The sequence below is a fragment of the Egretta garzetta genome, unplaced genomic scaffold, assembly GCF_000687185.1.
Source record: "Egretta garzetta isolate BGI_Z169 unplaced genomic scaffold, ASM68718v1 scaffold108, whole genome shotgun sequence".
Taxonomy (NCBI): domain Eukaryota; kingdom Metazoa; phylum Chordata; class Aves; order Pelecaniformes; family Ardeidae; genus Egretta; species Egretta garzetta.
The window spans coordinates 4,213,454-4,227,571 of NW_009260614.1; the positions used below are offsets into that span (position 1 = coordinate 4,213,454).

Genomic DNA, 14,118 nt, shown 5'->3' on the forward strand with positions numbered 1-14,118 from the left:
CTCTGGGACAAGATTCTTCCCACTCTTCTGTATCCCTGATCCAGCTGCATGAGCCATGGAGCCAAATAAAGTTGAGGAGTTAACTGAAGTCAGAGAGTGAAGTCATGCTTTATGCAGAATAATGTTTACCCATTGTGGTTACAAGCTGACTAACTGAAAAATTAGTTCCTTACAGCTTCTAAATCCATCGGAGACGTTCACTGGGTGTTGTAAATCAATGCTCAGACTAGAAATAACTTGTATGGTTTTAGTAGCCAGAGTAATTAACAACTGTAACATATTACCATGGACCGCGAGCATTTCTCCATCACTTCAGAGCCTGGAAATTCGAGCAGCTTCCTTCTAGAAAAGGTACCCAGCTTAATACACAGCTTCCGTGGATTTTTACCAGCAGATTCCTGAACTGGCTGTTACATACAACATCTGACCAGTTAATCTTCATATTCTTTCTAGGTTTAAAATTCAAGGTCAAGTCTTCTGGCAGAAAAGACTTTGATCTAAATTCCTTGGTTTAACGTGGTTTGGATCGCTTTGCTCTTCCCTCTATTAGTTAACCAGCTGGGCTTCAACTACAGATTGAAAAGGATTTTCACACAACTGCAAGGCAAGCAAAACATTTCTCTTAAACACGGAAGCCAGACTGTGAAAGCGAAAACGTTGGAAGAGAGGAGTTGAATTCTGAGTTATTTTTATCATCATTAAAAAAAAAGGAGAAATTCCATTTCAAGCTTCTGAAAAGACATTGAGACCAATACATACAAATTTAGGCTTTTTTTTACTTATTAGTTTGGGGAATTACTCTGTTTGATCCCCAGAAACTTGTGTTACTCGCTTCAGCACTCACAAGAGCTAGGCTGCCTTTATCATAAGGCTTTGTTTCACTACATGCAAGAAGTTACAAATTTAACCTCAAGCTATGTGTAGCATGGGGGATTTCAGGCAACTCGCCCTTGAAGTTTCTATGGGTAAATCTAAAGATCCTTGATGACTTCCATGCAACATCTGAGAGTCTGAAAACCTTAGCGTACGCCTGTTGAAACTGTTGGAGTCCTGAACGATTTGTGATGGGGGGAGGGTGAGTACAAACCAGCCAGCCCTACGCTGATCACCATAGACCTGCTTTTCCAGGCAGGAAAACTTAAAAAACCCTGCAAAAACTTCATGCATGGAGGGTGTTGATCCAATCTCAATTCTTCCCCCCGCTACTGCCTTATCTTTGTCCAGCACAGGATATGTGCCTCGGTTTGCTGGCCTTTACTTGATGTCTTGCCATCTCTTTCTCATTAGTTCCAGGATTCATGCATTTAACCTTTGAAGAGGGGGGAAGCGCAGAGGGAAAGGAAGGAGGAAGCCCCAGTCTCTCAGAAAAAAACAACGCAGAATTTTATTGTCTTTTGTATTTTGTGCACAAGTCAGACTGCAATGTCTGGAAGCTATGTGCAAATCTGCCCAGACCCTCAGAGCGTGGGGTGCACAGCTCCTCGCTGCGCACCGTTTCTTTTCTATGTAAACAGAACCTCTTTCCTTCTCCCAGGTTATTTTTTTAATTGCAACACCCAAACCAGCATAACTCCACTACAGCCCGGGAGCAGCAACACGCTCTTTGTATCAGAGAACAGTAGTGACGACAGACTGGAACAAGACTATAGCGCTCCACATTTTTCCAGCACACGGCTCCAGATAAGCTTATTTCATGCTCCTTTACCAATTTTCCTTTGCTCCAGTTGTCTAGATTCCACTACAATTTTCTTTCGCTAAGCTTTTTCTCCATTGAATAGTAAATAAGGACATCCTGTATTTTTCCCTTGAACATGGTGCATGTGATGAGGCTGGCGAACACATGGGCAGTACAAATATTTGGCTGGTAAAAGCACAGGCACTGTTTTCTCCTATCATTTACTCCTCTGCCCTCAGTTAGGGATGCTCTGGGAAGTTTAGCAAGGAAGGACATACTAGAACACCTTGGCTCTCCCCTCCACGTCCTCCCAAAGTGATGACTTTAATCAAGATCCTTCTATTACCATCATTTTTAATAACAATATAAAGTCTATAGAGCAGGCAGGAATTCTGCACTGGTTTGTGCACTGTAACTCTTCAAGAGAAGGAGGAGCATTTAAAAATAATTCACCTTTTCTAACAGATAATTACAGGGACAGTAAAGATGCATTTTACCAATGACGAGGAGTAAAAAAACCCCACTTGACACGCTATCCAAAATTGCAGGCGCCAGTAATAGGTCATGGGGATCCCTAAAAGCATCTACTTGTGCCACAAAAGAAGATGCCACTTTGAAAATACCCAGCAAATCTGTGCAGTAAGGTGCTTCGATGAGCACAGGAGTTAATGGGGACATTAAAAATATCCACAGCTGCTGAGTAATTATTCAAATCTCAAAATGGTTGCTGCACTTGCAGGCTCGTACAGACATTGCTGCATCAGCTTACGCTTCCCAAATTTTCCTCCCAGCCATACCAGCCAGGGACCTAGTGTTTCTAAAATGAAAGCCGAGACGGTTGTGCACAAGATGGCAGAGTGGGAGACGTGCCAGCACCCCGCCACGCACTCCTGGGGCCACTCCAGCCCCGCGCCAGGCTCGGGCCCAGGCTGCAGAAGGGACAAAGTGAGCAAACACAAAACGCGATAGTTAGTTAGATCCGCTGCAGGTGCACTCCGGTGGTTTGGGTTTTTCTCCCCCCCTCCAAGAAATCTCTGCCAGCATAATTACGGAGCCTAGATCAGGCCGTTGACAAACAGACTGGCAATTTGGGCAGCTACGTGTTTGATACGAATACCCGCAACACTGAAGGCTGAAAAGGGATTCTTGTTTGCAATTAAAGCAGACGGCCCATTCTACCCAGCCTACATTTCTAGGAGTTTGGGAGCATTTTTGCTTTACATTACAGAACTATTTCATTGGCAGTTAAACTGCAAAAAATGTATTTATACAGAAGTCAAAAAAATCCCAACAAACAATTTAGGGACTAACCTGTGTCCAGCTTATGGTTCCAGTCTGATCTTCCTAGACACTGTCCATCCCTTCCCCTTACTCCTGCCGGTACGAGCTGTGCAGGGGCTGGCAGGGGACCACGGCAGCGAGGAGGGGGCAGTAGGCTGGCCGTGATGGGGAGCATCTTCTGGGATTGTGAGCTCTTCAGTAGGGCTGCTCTAAACTCGCCTGTCAACCGGAGCTGCTCGCCTCCTCAGTGCACAGCACGACTGCTCCCAAGGGGCCAAAAGCCACCTGAAAGCGGTGGTGAAGTTGTTTAAAACTGAGCAGCAAGCAGCAGCCCGGCGTTCCTAGCAGGGAGCCTGGGACGTGGGATCGCTCTGCCCTGATCACCTTGGTGGGAAAGAAGTCAAAGCCAGACGCAGTTTCCCTCAGCTGGGTATGTTTTTTTGTACAAACTAACCGTCCAGCATTCCTCACCGAGAGAAAGCGTGTTTGTCCCCATCTGTCCCCGTCCTTCCCACCGAGGTGATGTCCCCAGGGAGACGGCTGGCAGCACCAGTGTGAGCGGCATGTCAGCGCTCCGCATGGGAGCTTTCTCAGACATCTGTGCCATCCTCCACCGAGGCTTCCCAAGCAAACACCAGGCCATCTTACTAAGTTTTGGCTGTGCACAATCAGCTGTCACTATCACTCGTAAGCCTGCAGATCTATTAGCACATCTAAACGTAATCAGCCTATTGCATCCTTATCTCCAATTATTCTGCACTCAGGTCCATCCACATTCGGGTGTGAAGAAGAGGGTCTGTTTTTTGTCCCAGATGCAACAGAAGACAGATTTACTGATGCAGACATCAGCAACATAAACAGCAGTTCTTACTTCCAAGATACTTCTCCAGCCTCTCCTTAAGCCCACACAAACTTTCCATGGCATCCTTTTGCAGAGTTGCACAAACGCCTCCCTGGTCCTTGATGAACCCAACCCAACCTTCCCTTCTCAGGGGGAAGGCCCTTCTCAGAGAGGTATTAATGTGCAGGTTAACAAGAAGCCTCGTTACCCTCCTGTGACCACATAGCTGCTACCAGAGGTGTCCATCAGCCTTCCCTGCCACCATGTGCCATTAGCAGAACAGGGGGAAGCAGCAGAGCTGCCTCCTCCCTGAGCCCACCGATGGCAGCATATGGGCTGCAGCCCTGTGTCTCCAAATCCTGCAGGCAGGGATGAAATCCCAGCCCCTGTCATGAGGACTATGAAGCCATTTTAGTAAGATGAATGGTCCTGCTAGGGATTTGTCCTGTCCCTTCTAGGAATGCCCCCATTTCATAATCTTATTGGGGAAAAAAATTAATACATAACTTTAATGATGGCTCACAGAGATTCATTCCACTTAAACATCACCCCCCCCCCCAAAACCCCACTCATGAAAAGACGTTAATCTTCACATGAGAACATGCCAGTTCAGTTCAGCTACATCAATCTTTACACCTGTTAATCTGAGTCTGAGACAGCTGTTTATTTAATAGACTCATTTAAGAAAAGACATGGATGCTCCGCTGGCAGCATCCTCAGGAATTACAGCACCGCAGCTCCAGCCCCCATTTACCCCAGTGCCTCCAGCCTCACCGCTGCCCATCAGCTCTCCCATCCAGCGGCACAGGCACATCAGCGGCGTTTCTTTCTCCAGATTAGGTAATCCTGATCAACAGGATTACCAGTTTAAGATGAACGGTGTTTGAGCCATTAACTGGAGAAAACAATCCAAGAGATGGCAAAGCACAAGCTAGATGTTATGTACAAGTTATATGGGGGAGAGAGAGATATAGAGAGAATTTTTATATCTATATCTATATCTATATCTATATCTATATCTATATCTATCTATCTACATATAGAAGCCATATGGGGGAAGGAAAGCCATGGCTGAAGGTCAAACAACTTGCAGACACAAGAAATAAATACAAGTCACTGTGCTGTCGAGCAGCTGCCACCCCTGGAAAGGCTCTGGTGTACGCTGTGCCCGCACAGAGATGTGTGCTTGCTTCTTGCTGGGACCACAGAAAATTTTGGTAAGGAAAAGCATCCCCTGGGCTCTCCTCTCTCTTGCACCCTCCTGCGCGCTGGCACGCAGGCGGCTCTAAACCCCTGTACGGCCGGGCGGGCAAAGCGCTGAGCCCTGGCTGGACCCTTGGGAGCTCCTGGGGAGTCGAGCCTTGGCACCACTGGGACGGAGCCTCCCATGACACTTCAGCCTCCATTTCATCAGCTTTAGCCTTTGATCCGCCACATGCTGTGCGCTGCATGGGCTACAAAGGACTTACACACAATGCATGTGCTGGCCGTACCGCTTCCCGCGCTGCTGGAAGGGGCGAGTTACTGTGAGGAGGGGTGGGGTGCAACGACTGCTGGGAAACAGCCTGAAATTAGATTGTATTTCAAATCAAGTCTCCCTTTGGCATCAGATGAATGCTTCAAAAATAAAATAAAAAAATAAATATAACACCCAAAGAAAGAAGCAAGACCTCGCACTTGGCTGCATTATTGGCTCCCTCGCCTTGCGTCAGGGGACGGAGGTTTCTGCGCACACCGTGCCGGCCCATCGAGCTGCAGCCAACAACCCCTGATTGCTCCGACAGGGTTTGCAAAGTGTTTCCTCCCAAATGCATTCGGGCTTCTGAATAAAAGCCCAGATGCTGTTTATGCTGTTCTCTAGCATCTCAGTGCACTATATTTTTTAAAAATGATTTGAATCAAAGCTCTCATTCTTTAATTAAACTTCATTTAGCTGCCATCTGCCTGGGATCAAAATGGCTTCATGTTTTGCAACTCTTAATGAGGATTGTTATTGGATTTGTAAACACATAAACAACAAAAAAAACCCAACCAAAGTCTTTGAAAAGTAATAAATGAGGAACGTGGCTCAAGTGTTAAGATCTGCATCTTCACTTGTCTAATTGTAATGGAGCGGATCCCATTCAGGCAGATAATCACGTTATACACAAAAACTGGGTATAAAAATACCCTGCAACTGCAGGATCGAGATTAGGGAAGCTGCAAGAATTACAGCTGAGGGAAAACAGTAATGAAGTGATATCTGACATTTTTCCAGAGTGGGAAGGGTCAGTGCTCCTGGGTCACGAGCAAATGCAGGCACCGAGGCCAGGAGTTTCCCACCCCAGCTATGGAAAATGAAAAGTGGATGTCGTGGCCCTGAAACTCTGAAATTGCAGTGGATGTTACCGCTATTCACTCCTAAAAATCTGTCTGTTACTGGAACCCAGCAGCCTCAAAACCCAGCCTGGGGACACCAGAGGTGCCAGGCAGCAGCAGAGCTTCCCAGCCAAGCAGACTGGGTAGGGCACGAGCTGCCCGTCGGTGTGCGGGGCTGGGGGCACATGAAGCTCCAATTAACAGATCAAGAAATGTAGGGGGAAAAACCTGAGCCCAGAGCTTTGGCTCAGCCCGTGCCATCGCAGCGCAGCCAGCCTTCCCCGGCCCCATCTTGCTAACCAGGCTCCAGCCGGGGATGCCGGCAGAGTGGGGAAAGAGCCCTATAGTGCCAGCTTCCATTCCCCCTCTGCGCTGCCAGCCTTTACGATTGCATTCAGCTTTCGGAACCAAGTCATTAGTCCCCAGTGTAGCTCTCATGCCCTAATTTAACTCCACTGCCTGCGCTCACCCCTGCCTTTCAGCAGCAGTAATTAGGGCCCCGTGCAGGGTGCAAGACTCCAGCCCCCCGCCCTGTAAGCAGCCTCCCCCTGCGCGTTCGTGGGACGCCAGCACCGGCAGCAGACCTGGGGCAGCCTCAGACATCTCTGCTCATTACTGAACCGTGCCGCTGCCTCCGGTGCTACAGCATCAGACCTCTTTTTTTTTTCCTTGCAATAGCAAAAAGAAGAAAAGTCAAAATATAATGAGTGTGCCCTCTTAGGAGACACCTACTCGGTGGGGTTTGATCTGTGAATGAGCCCCTTTCAGACATTTTGGAAAAGAAAATTGTATTTTTACCTCTGGATCATGTTTCTTTGTTTCCTAATTGGAGATGCCACAGGTTTGAGCATCAGGCAGAAACATGAAAGACTTTGGATTTTGATGCCAACCACTCAGATGTCAAATTGTATTTCTAATTGGGGTCACTGATACAGATCTTTGCCCTTCTTTTGGCTGCTGCCTTTGCGCCATCTCCTACACTTGTTTGGGCTTTTATTATCTCATGTGATTGTTTGCATCTAACTGCACGGCAAATGCAAGTCCAGAGCCAGGAAATAAAACTGCAGCTGCCTTGAAATGCTTCTACCCATCATCCAAACCCCCCGGTGGCCTGAAAAGACCAGGATTTGAGCAGATCAAAATCCCATAAAACAAATAAAGCAGCGCATTACACTCTGAAAAGCTGTCACAAGCGACTTTGATCCTGCGTCTGCTACCATCCACCCTCCAGCAGACCATGGCTGCTGCGGTCAGAGCCAGTTCGTTCTGTGAAAAGGCCGTGACCCATCCTGCAGCCTGGAGGGACGCCCAGCAGTGGTCACCCCACAGTGACACCATGCGCGGCTGCTTGGGGCGACACCAAAGCCGCAAGCCCCAAAGCATCTCGCTTCACCAGGGCTGCATTTACCTACACACAAGCTGGGATGTTTCTTCTCCTTGGCTTCTTACACTGCCCTCATGCTGGCATTAGCTCCCGCCATGTCTCACCCGGGCACGGCTCTCAGTGGACACAAGGCACGAGTTAAATGGTCGGCGCCATTATCTCCTGCTGCCAAACTCTACGAGTGGAATGGAAGTAAAATTGCAGGAATTTCAAATTACATCCCTCAATTTACTGGGGTTGCTTCTTACAATGGGGCAAAGTGGCCCAGGGCACGCTCGGCAATGACACTTGCAGCTCTTGGTCCAGCAGTACAGAACCAGAGGAGCATCAGCAGGATCAACCCATACTTAACTGCAGGAACTTCCCCCGTAAGGCATCAAAGCCTCTTAGAAAATCATGAATGGTGAAGAACTTCACTGGATGAAGATCTTTTCCTGGTTCAGAAGCTGGTTAAACACATGCAACTGAAATTGCTTCTGTGCCTTGCCAAGTCTGGGGCAGCAGGAGGCCAGACACAAGAGGGCTTGGGGTGGGATCTCGCTCCTTGAGGGGCCTGAAACATCCATCCCACTTAATGCAAACCCACTTCTGCTCCAGAGCCAACAGGACGCGCGGCCGCAGGTCTCTGATGCTCACAAGGGCTGATTCCCCCATCCATCAGCGCTGCAGTTTGGTACTGCTCTTCCTGCAGCTCTTTAAGTAAATTTTTACCTTTTGATCGAAATTGAAGACATCAGTAGCAAATGAAGCATTAAAATGTGTCAAACCTCTTGGTTTCAAGCACTGGTGACACTAAGGATTTTACTGAGCAGCCAAAGCACGACAAGATCTGTCCAGGGTGCCCTCCTGTGCTTACTCTTACCTATAAATGCTATTTATCAATAATATATGTAATAAAATCAGTACTTTTAAGAGCAAGGCAACACTTTTTATTTTTATTTAAAAAGGCCTTGATGGCAGGAATATAGTGTAAAAATCATTGGAAAAACTAAAAGGCATTGATACATATTGGAATATACACTTTTTACATAAATTACATTTATTTATTCGTTCTTTCATTTGAGGTTCTTATTCGGTATTGAGGTCTAATAGTTAATAGGTCCTGGGATCTGGACGTTTAGACCACCATAGTCTAACATGTACATGTTCATGGGCCATTGCTGAAAGAGAGGGAGAGAAAAAGAAGGCAAAAGTCTCTGTTAGGGCACAACACAAAACCATGCATACATCAAATCTTTGACATGTTCCAACACGGGCTGTTGCTCCCACTTTCCAAATAAGGTAAAAAGAACCAACCCAAACCAAAACACCACCACCAAACCTGACCAAAAAAACCTTCTAAGTTTATATTTCTCTTGAGCCTTTTTTTTTTTTTTTTTAATTTTTTTTTAAAAGCATTTGGTATCATCCGCAACCAAAGCCAAGCCCTGAGGGAGAGCAGTGGGATGCATCTCCCTGATTTGCTTTCCGATTTTCACAGTCTGGATGCAGGCCAGAGGGCTGCATCGCTCCCAGGATGGAGCTGAAGCAACACTCCTGGCACAGCTCAGACCCCAGGGGAAACGCCGGGCCCTGCCGAGGGTGCTACGGGGCCGAGGCGCCGCCGCCAGCACCCGTGCTTTAACCCAGTGGGGTCGGGAATTTGCTCAGGCTGGTCTCACGCTGAGCATCCCCCCAAGGATGGAGGCGGGAGAGGCCCCAAGGGGCAGCAGGCGCTTTGCTCCGCTGACCCCCCCCCAGGCAAACTCGGCAGGAAAAGGCAGCCCCGAAGCTGCGTCCCCTCCTTCACCAAACGCGCTTGTGCCGCTTTCCGTCACATTTTACAGTGTCAGGCAGAGGGAGGCGGTGACGGTTCGAGGAGAGCAGAGAGCAGCATCCTGAAGCAGAAAGATAGGTAGGCAGTAACCCCCCTAATATTTGGAAGGCTTTACCACAAGTGAGATCTGATTTGTTGATGATGTAGACTCCATATTGGAAGAGGAGGAAGAGGAAGATGAGGAAGAGGAAGATACCGAGTTCCCTTCAGAGATCCTCTTCCGCTTCCGTTTGGGAACGCTGGCGTCTTTCTCTGCAGGGAGAGAGGGAAGGCATGAGGTGTCCGAGCTCTGCGAGCAGCCCCTAAATGCGGGGTCCCATCCCGCTCCTCTGACCTTGCCTCTCGCTGAGCGTCCCCCTGCTCTGCTGTGCCACCAGTGGCTGGTGACACAGGCTTGGCCTCCACGATCTGGCATGGAGCTGCCAGCTTCCCTCAGGCACCGTCAAAGAAAATCCCCAAAACAAGCAAATCCCAAACTCCAGCACTTACAGAGCCCAATATTGCACAGACTTGTGACCGTGCTGGATGCTCTGGGGCCGTGAGGGTGCCCCTGTGTATCTCCATATAGACTATACCCATCTATGGCTGCATATACAAAGTTTCTCATGCATCTCTTTTTACATCACGTTGCAGGCATGCTCTTGCTTGCCAGATCTGCGTTCTCTACATAGCCACCTATTTTCATAGAACTAATATGATCCTAATTATCTCTAGGGCTGCTAATTCTGACACATTTGATTAAAACTGGCTGAGAGTTATTGGGGAGGATGGGATGGGGAGAGAAATGCATTCCCAGCGATCACAGAAACCTTGTTTCCTTAGAAGCTCGACTGCTAAACGATGGCTCAAATTAAGGGCTTTAACCAGTGAATAAATTGCTCGTGGTGAGCAAATTGCTAATGGGAAAGGGATAATCAAATCCTCCAGAATGCGATGGAAGTTTGAGCCCAGTCTCTCCCCAGCTCACAGAAGTGCAGTTGCCTAAGCTTATGGTTTGCTCCTGAACAGATGCTGAGCCTGACTTTTCTTTTTCTGGTTAGGATCTTCTGCCCAGCCTCCCTTGGGGATGCGGGAGGTTTGAACGCCTGCCCACGACCCCCATCCGTTTTGCCACAGGGCAGGGAAAGCCACGGTTATTTCTTAGCCCCCCCTCTTACCTGTTTGTTTGGCCTCCGTGCAGATTTCGGCAAATGGCCTGCATAAGAGACAAGGGGGTGAGAGCAGGCAGACGCTGTCGTTTCTCCCCTACGCGCCTGCCCGCACCCTGACCCTGACCCCAAGCTGCCTCCTCCGACACTGTCTGTGTGGGGATGGGACACGGAGCCTCCCTGCTGCTTCCCAGAGGAAGCAACCCAAAATAACTCAGCTGGGTCTCTGAGCTGTCCCACTACCTGCCCCTGTACCGTGCCCCTTCCCAGCATCGTCATCTCAAACTGTGCAAAACCGAGGGGATAAACCGGCCCCACTAACGCTTCGCTATGCCCACCCGTGGCTGAGCACATCCCTGCAGCACAGGACAGAGATGCTGGGGACGGAGCAGGTCCTCTGCGGGTACGCGATGGCGTGGCCCCGCTCTGGTGGCCTCATGGTGAGTTACCCTGCTCACGGCTGGAGAAGCAAGGGCAACACTTAACAAATAGAAACCTTCCCCAGTTGCAGAGCTGGGGGAACTTACTGGAGCTGGTTTATAATCACCATCCGGATGCTCTCCCGTGCTTTCAGGATCTTCTCCAGCCGATGGATGTCGTAGGTATTGGGGTTTCTGAAAGGGATATCATCCGGCAGCCCAGTAACCTCCACAGCGTCAGGACTGTCCCTGATGAGTTTATAGGGTACCATGACGGGCCGGTTCAAGCCCAGAGCCTCTCCTGTAATGGCAGAGCAGAGGACAACGCATAGGCTTTACCCCACAGGGCTCTGGATCCAACCAACCAAAAGACCAAGAGCCCTGAGAGGACTCTGGGATGCCCTGGCTGCTGTGATGCCCGACCTTTGCTGCAGCCACATCCCACCCAGCCATTTCATGTTTGCCCGTGCAATTTATTGCCTGCTCCATTAGTCTCCATTTGGGATCCTGCCAGGAGCCTCAGGTGAGGGCTGTTTTACAGCACTGGCACTTGCACACCCACCTCTGCACGCCCATTGCCACGCTTGTGCCAGCCTGTGCCTGGGCCAGCAGCAGCAGCCTGGGAGACAGCCCAGGAGAGAGAGAAAATGGGAGAGATTTGTCCATTTCCTCTTGCCTCCGGCTGCCAGCAGCTTTGGGGGTCTCTGGGGTGGAGATCCCATCCAGTGAGCTGCATTCGACAGCCCCCAAGAGATCTGTGCTGCAGAAATTGCTCTTGCCCATTTTTTGCACCGCTTTATCTCTTTGGCCTCCAGAATATCCTATGCCTGTGAAATACCACAATTTCTTGCTGCATTAGAAGTCCTTCTGCATGATTTAAACCCATTGCCCATTTCTCTGGGTATTCTTTAGTTCCTGCGTGGAGGGGAGGAGCAAACATCCTTCTCCTGTACTGGTCCTGACTGCGAGAGCCTGCTCTCGCCTCGCGTCAATGCAACCCCCAAACCTGAAGGTGTGAGCTGCTGCTCAGCCACATTCCTGGCTTTCCTTGCAAGGAGTTCATCCCTAGAGCCCAGCTGGCATCTTGTGCTCCATAAACCGTGCCTGGACCATGGGAATACAGGGCTCTGCTGTAGACTCAGCCCCTAGGCGGGGCAAATGCCGCTGAGTTGGGGTGGTGGAGATGCTCAGAGCACGGGCACCAGCCACCCTGGGGGGCTGCGCCCATACGCTGGCACCTCCAATGGGGCAAATCCGCCCCCAAAGCAGCACACAGCCCATGCTGCAAGCAGCACCCCAAAATAAACAGGGTTTGCAGGAAGGTGAGCAGCCTTGACAAGGGAAGACTTGAGAAAGGAGGGGAATGACATTCCCCACTGCTTTGCTGCAATTTGGCTATTTTCCTTCTCCTTCAGGCAATAATTTTGGGGAGAGAGGTGAGATGCTGCACTAAACAGTGGGGTGCCACTGAGCTGCCACGGCCCAGCTGCGCAGCCCTGGGGTCTCACGGGTTGAGAAATAACCACCCAGCACTTACACAAGTCATGCCCGAACAGGGACAGCCATGAGCCCCCACGGGGCTGAGAGGGTGATACCGCTCAGAGCCACGCATCCTGCGGGCTATTCATGCTTCGCCTTTTCCCAACGACGGCTGGAAGGAGGGGTTTGCTAGGCAGCACAAGGAGCCTGCAAACAGCATTTTCAAATCTTCTTCAGTCTCTTGACCTCCTTTTCCGCCGCAGCTCCAGCGAGCTTTTCCCCAGCCGTGCCTCATGTCAGGCTGCGGCTCCAGCCTTGCTCCCAGCCCAGCAGGCAGAGCAGGGGCTGCCTGCCAGCAGGCTGGTGCAGGGCAGGCACGCTCAGCGCACGCACCACGGCTCACACCAGCTCAGGACACGTTCAAAACACATTAAAGGCTGATGCCAGACTGAATAAATCCTGCTCCTTGGCTGCAGGTTTTTTTCCTGTCCTCCATCCCCTTGCCAAGGAGGAGCTGTCAACAAGAAGGTCATGGTCCCACCCGCCGGGAGCAAGACACAGGAACGTCTCCAGGGATGGGCTGTAACGTGAAGCAGTGGGACGAAACCTGTGCTGCAGCAGGCTGCCGTGCGCTTGGCCTATAAATAGAGGCCTTCAATCGAATTAATTTTAACTACGGCTGCTGTCAGCAAAACCAAACCTGCTTGGCGATGCGTGCAGATGGGAGACTCACCGTATTTTTCATTGAAAAGCTCTTTCACTTGCTCTCGGAGAATCACCTTCTCTCCGAGCCTGTTGGCATCGTCCTCATCTGCAAAGCAAAAAAGGACGGGGAATAAAATACCCCGTATCTTTCCAAGCCCCTGGCAAACCCATCCCACTGTCACAATGCACGACCGTGTCTCTGTCCCTCTGCCCCAGCGTGACGTGGGGACACCTCGGAGGTGGCTTCTCTGCGCTTGCACCTTGCGTCGCCTTTTAGAGCCGTGCAAAGTAGCTGTAAAACGCTGCGAAATCTGCATTTGCCATGCGCTGCCATGGCTGAGAGCATTTTACATCCACTTTGCGGTGCTGTAAATGGCTGCAAAATACGCAAAGTGACAGAGACTCAAGCCCTCAGTGCCACGAATGCTCCCACAGGTGATATCAAGGAATGAGATAGCACTTTTATAGCTGGGCTCCTAAGTACGGTATAATCAGCTTGCCTTTACTAGCTTTTTTAATTATCCTCATCATGCCAAACAGTTTTTCCTCCATTCTCTCATCTCAAATGGCGTGCCTATGTCAGTAGATTTTTCCCCCAGCTATTCAGTATCCTCAAGGAGCTCCAAAAAAACCAACAGGGGTCAGTACTGGCCCCCTTTGATGCTTTTTCACCCTATGGGTATAAAGCACCAACTGAATGAACCGTATCCACCTCTCGCCGGGGTCACCCCTCCAGCCCCGAGCCAGCTCCATGAGCCTTGCCGCACCCAAGGCAGGCGTTTTCACTCAGGCTGGCACACCACGGGGCGGAAATCCAGGATGGTTATTTAAAAAACATCAAGGTGAGCACTGCAAACCTCAGCGTGAGGGACCCGAGCATCCTCTGCCCCCGGTCTGCAGCTATTTAATTTGATTTTGAGCAATCACATGATTCTGATTTTGGTTTTAAGCGATCACATGGCTTGCAATTTTGTGCCTCCCTGCATGGGGCCCCAGGGCTCAGCGCTCAGCA

The 14,118-nt window shown here is 49.9% G+C and overlaps 1 protein-coding gene across 1 annotated transcript in view; it reads right to left on the bottom strand.

Annotated features, from left to right (window-relative positions):
* Nucleotides 1-8,624: 8,624 nt before the first annotated feature.
* The window catches only part of GTF2IRD1 (GTF2I repeat domain containing 1), a 47,853-nt gene continuing 42,359 nt past the window's right edge, over nt 8,625-14,118 (bottom strand). The window contains exons 23-27 of the mRNA XM_035900611.1: nt 13,135-13,212; nt 11,031-11,223; nt 10,513-10,550; nt 9,471-9,607; nt 8,625-8,699 (exon numbers count right to left, since the gene is read on the bottom strand). Of these exons, the coding sequence (XP_035756504.1) occupies nt 8,625-8,699; nt 9,471-9,607; nt 10,513-10,550; nt 11,031-11,223; nt 13,135-13,212 (521 nt within the window). The remainder of the gene's footprint in view (nt 8,700-9,470; nt 9,608-10,512; nt 10,551-11,030; nt 11,224-13,134; nt 13,213-14,118) is intronic.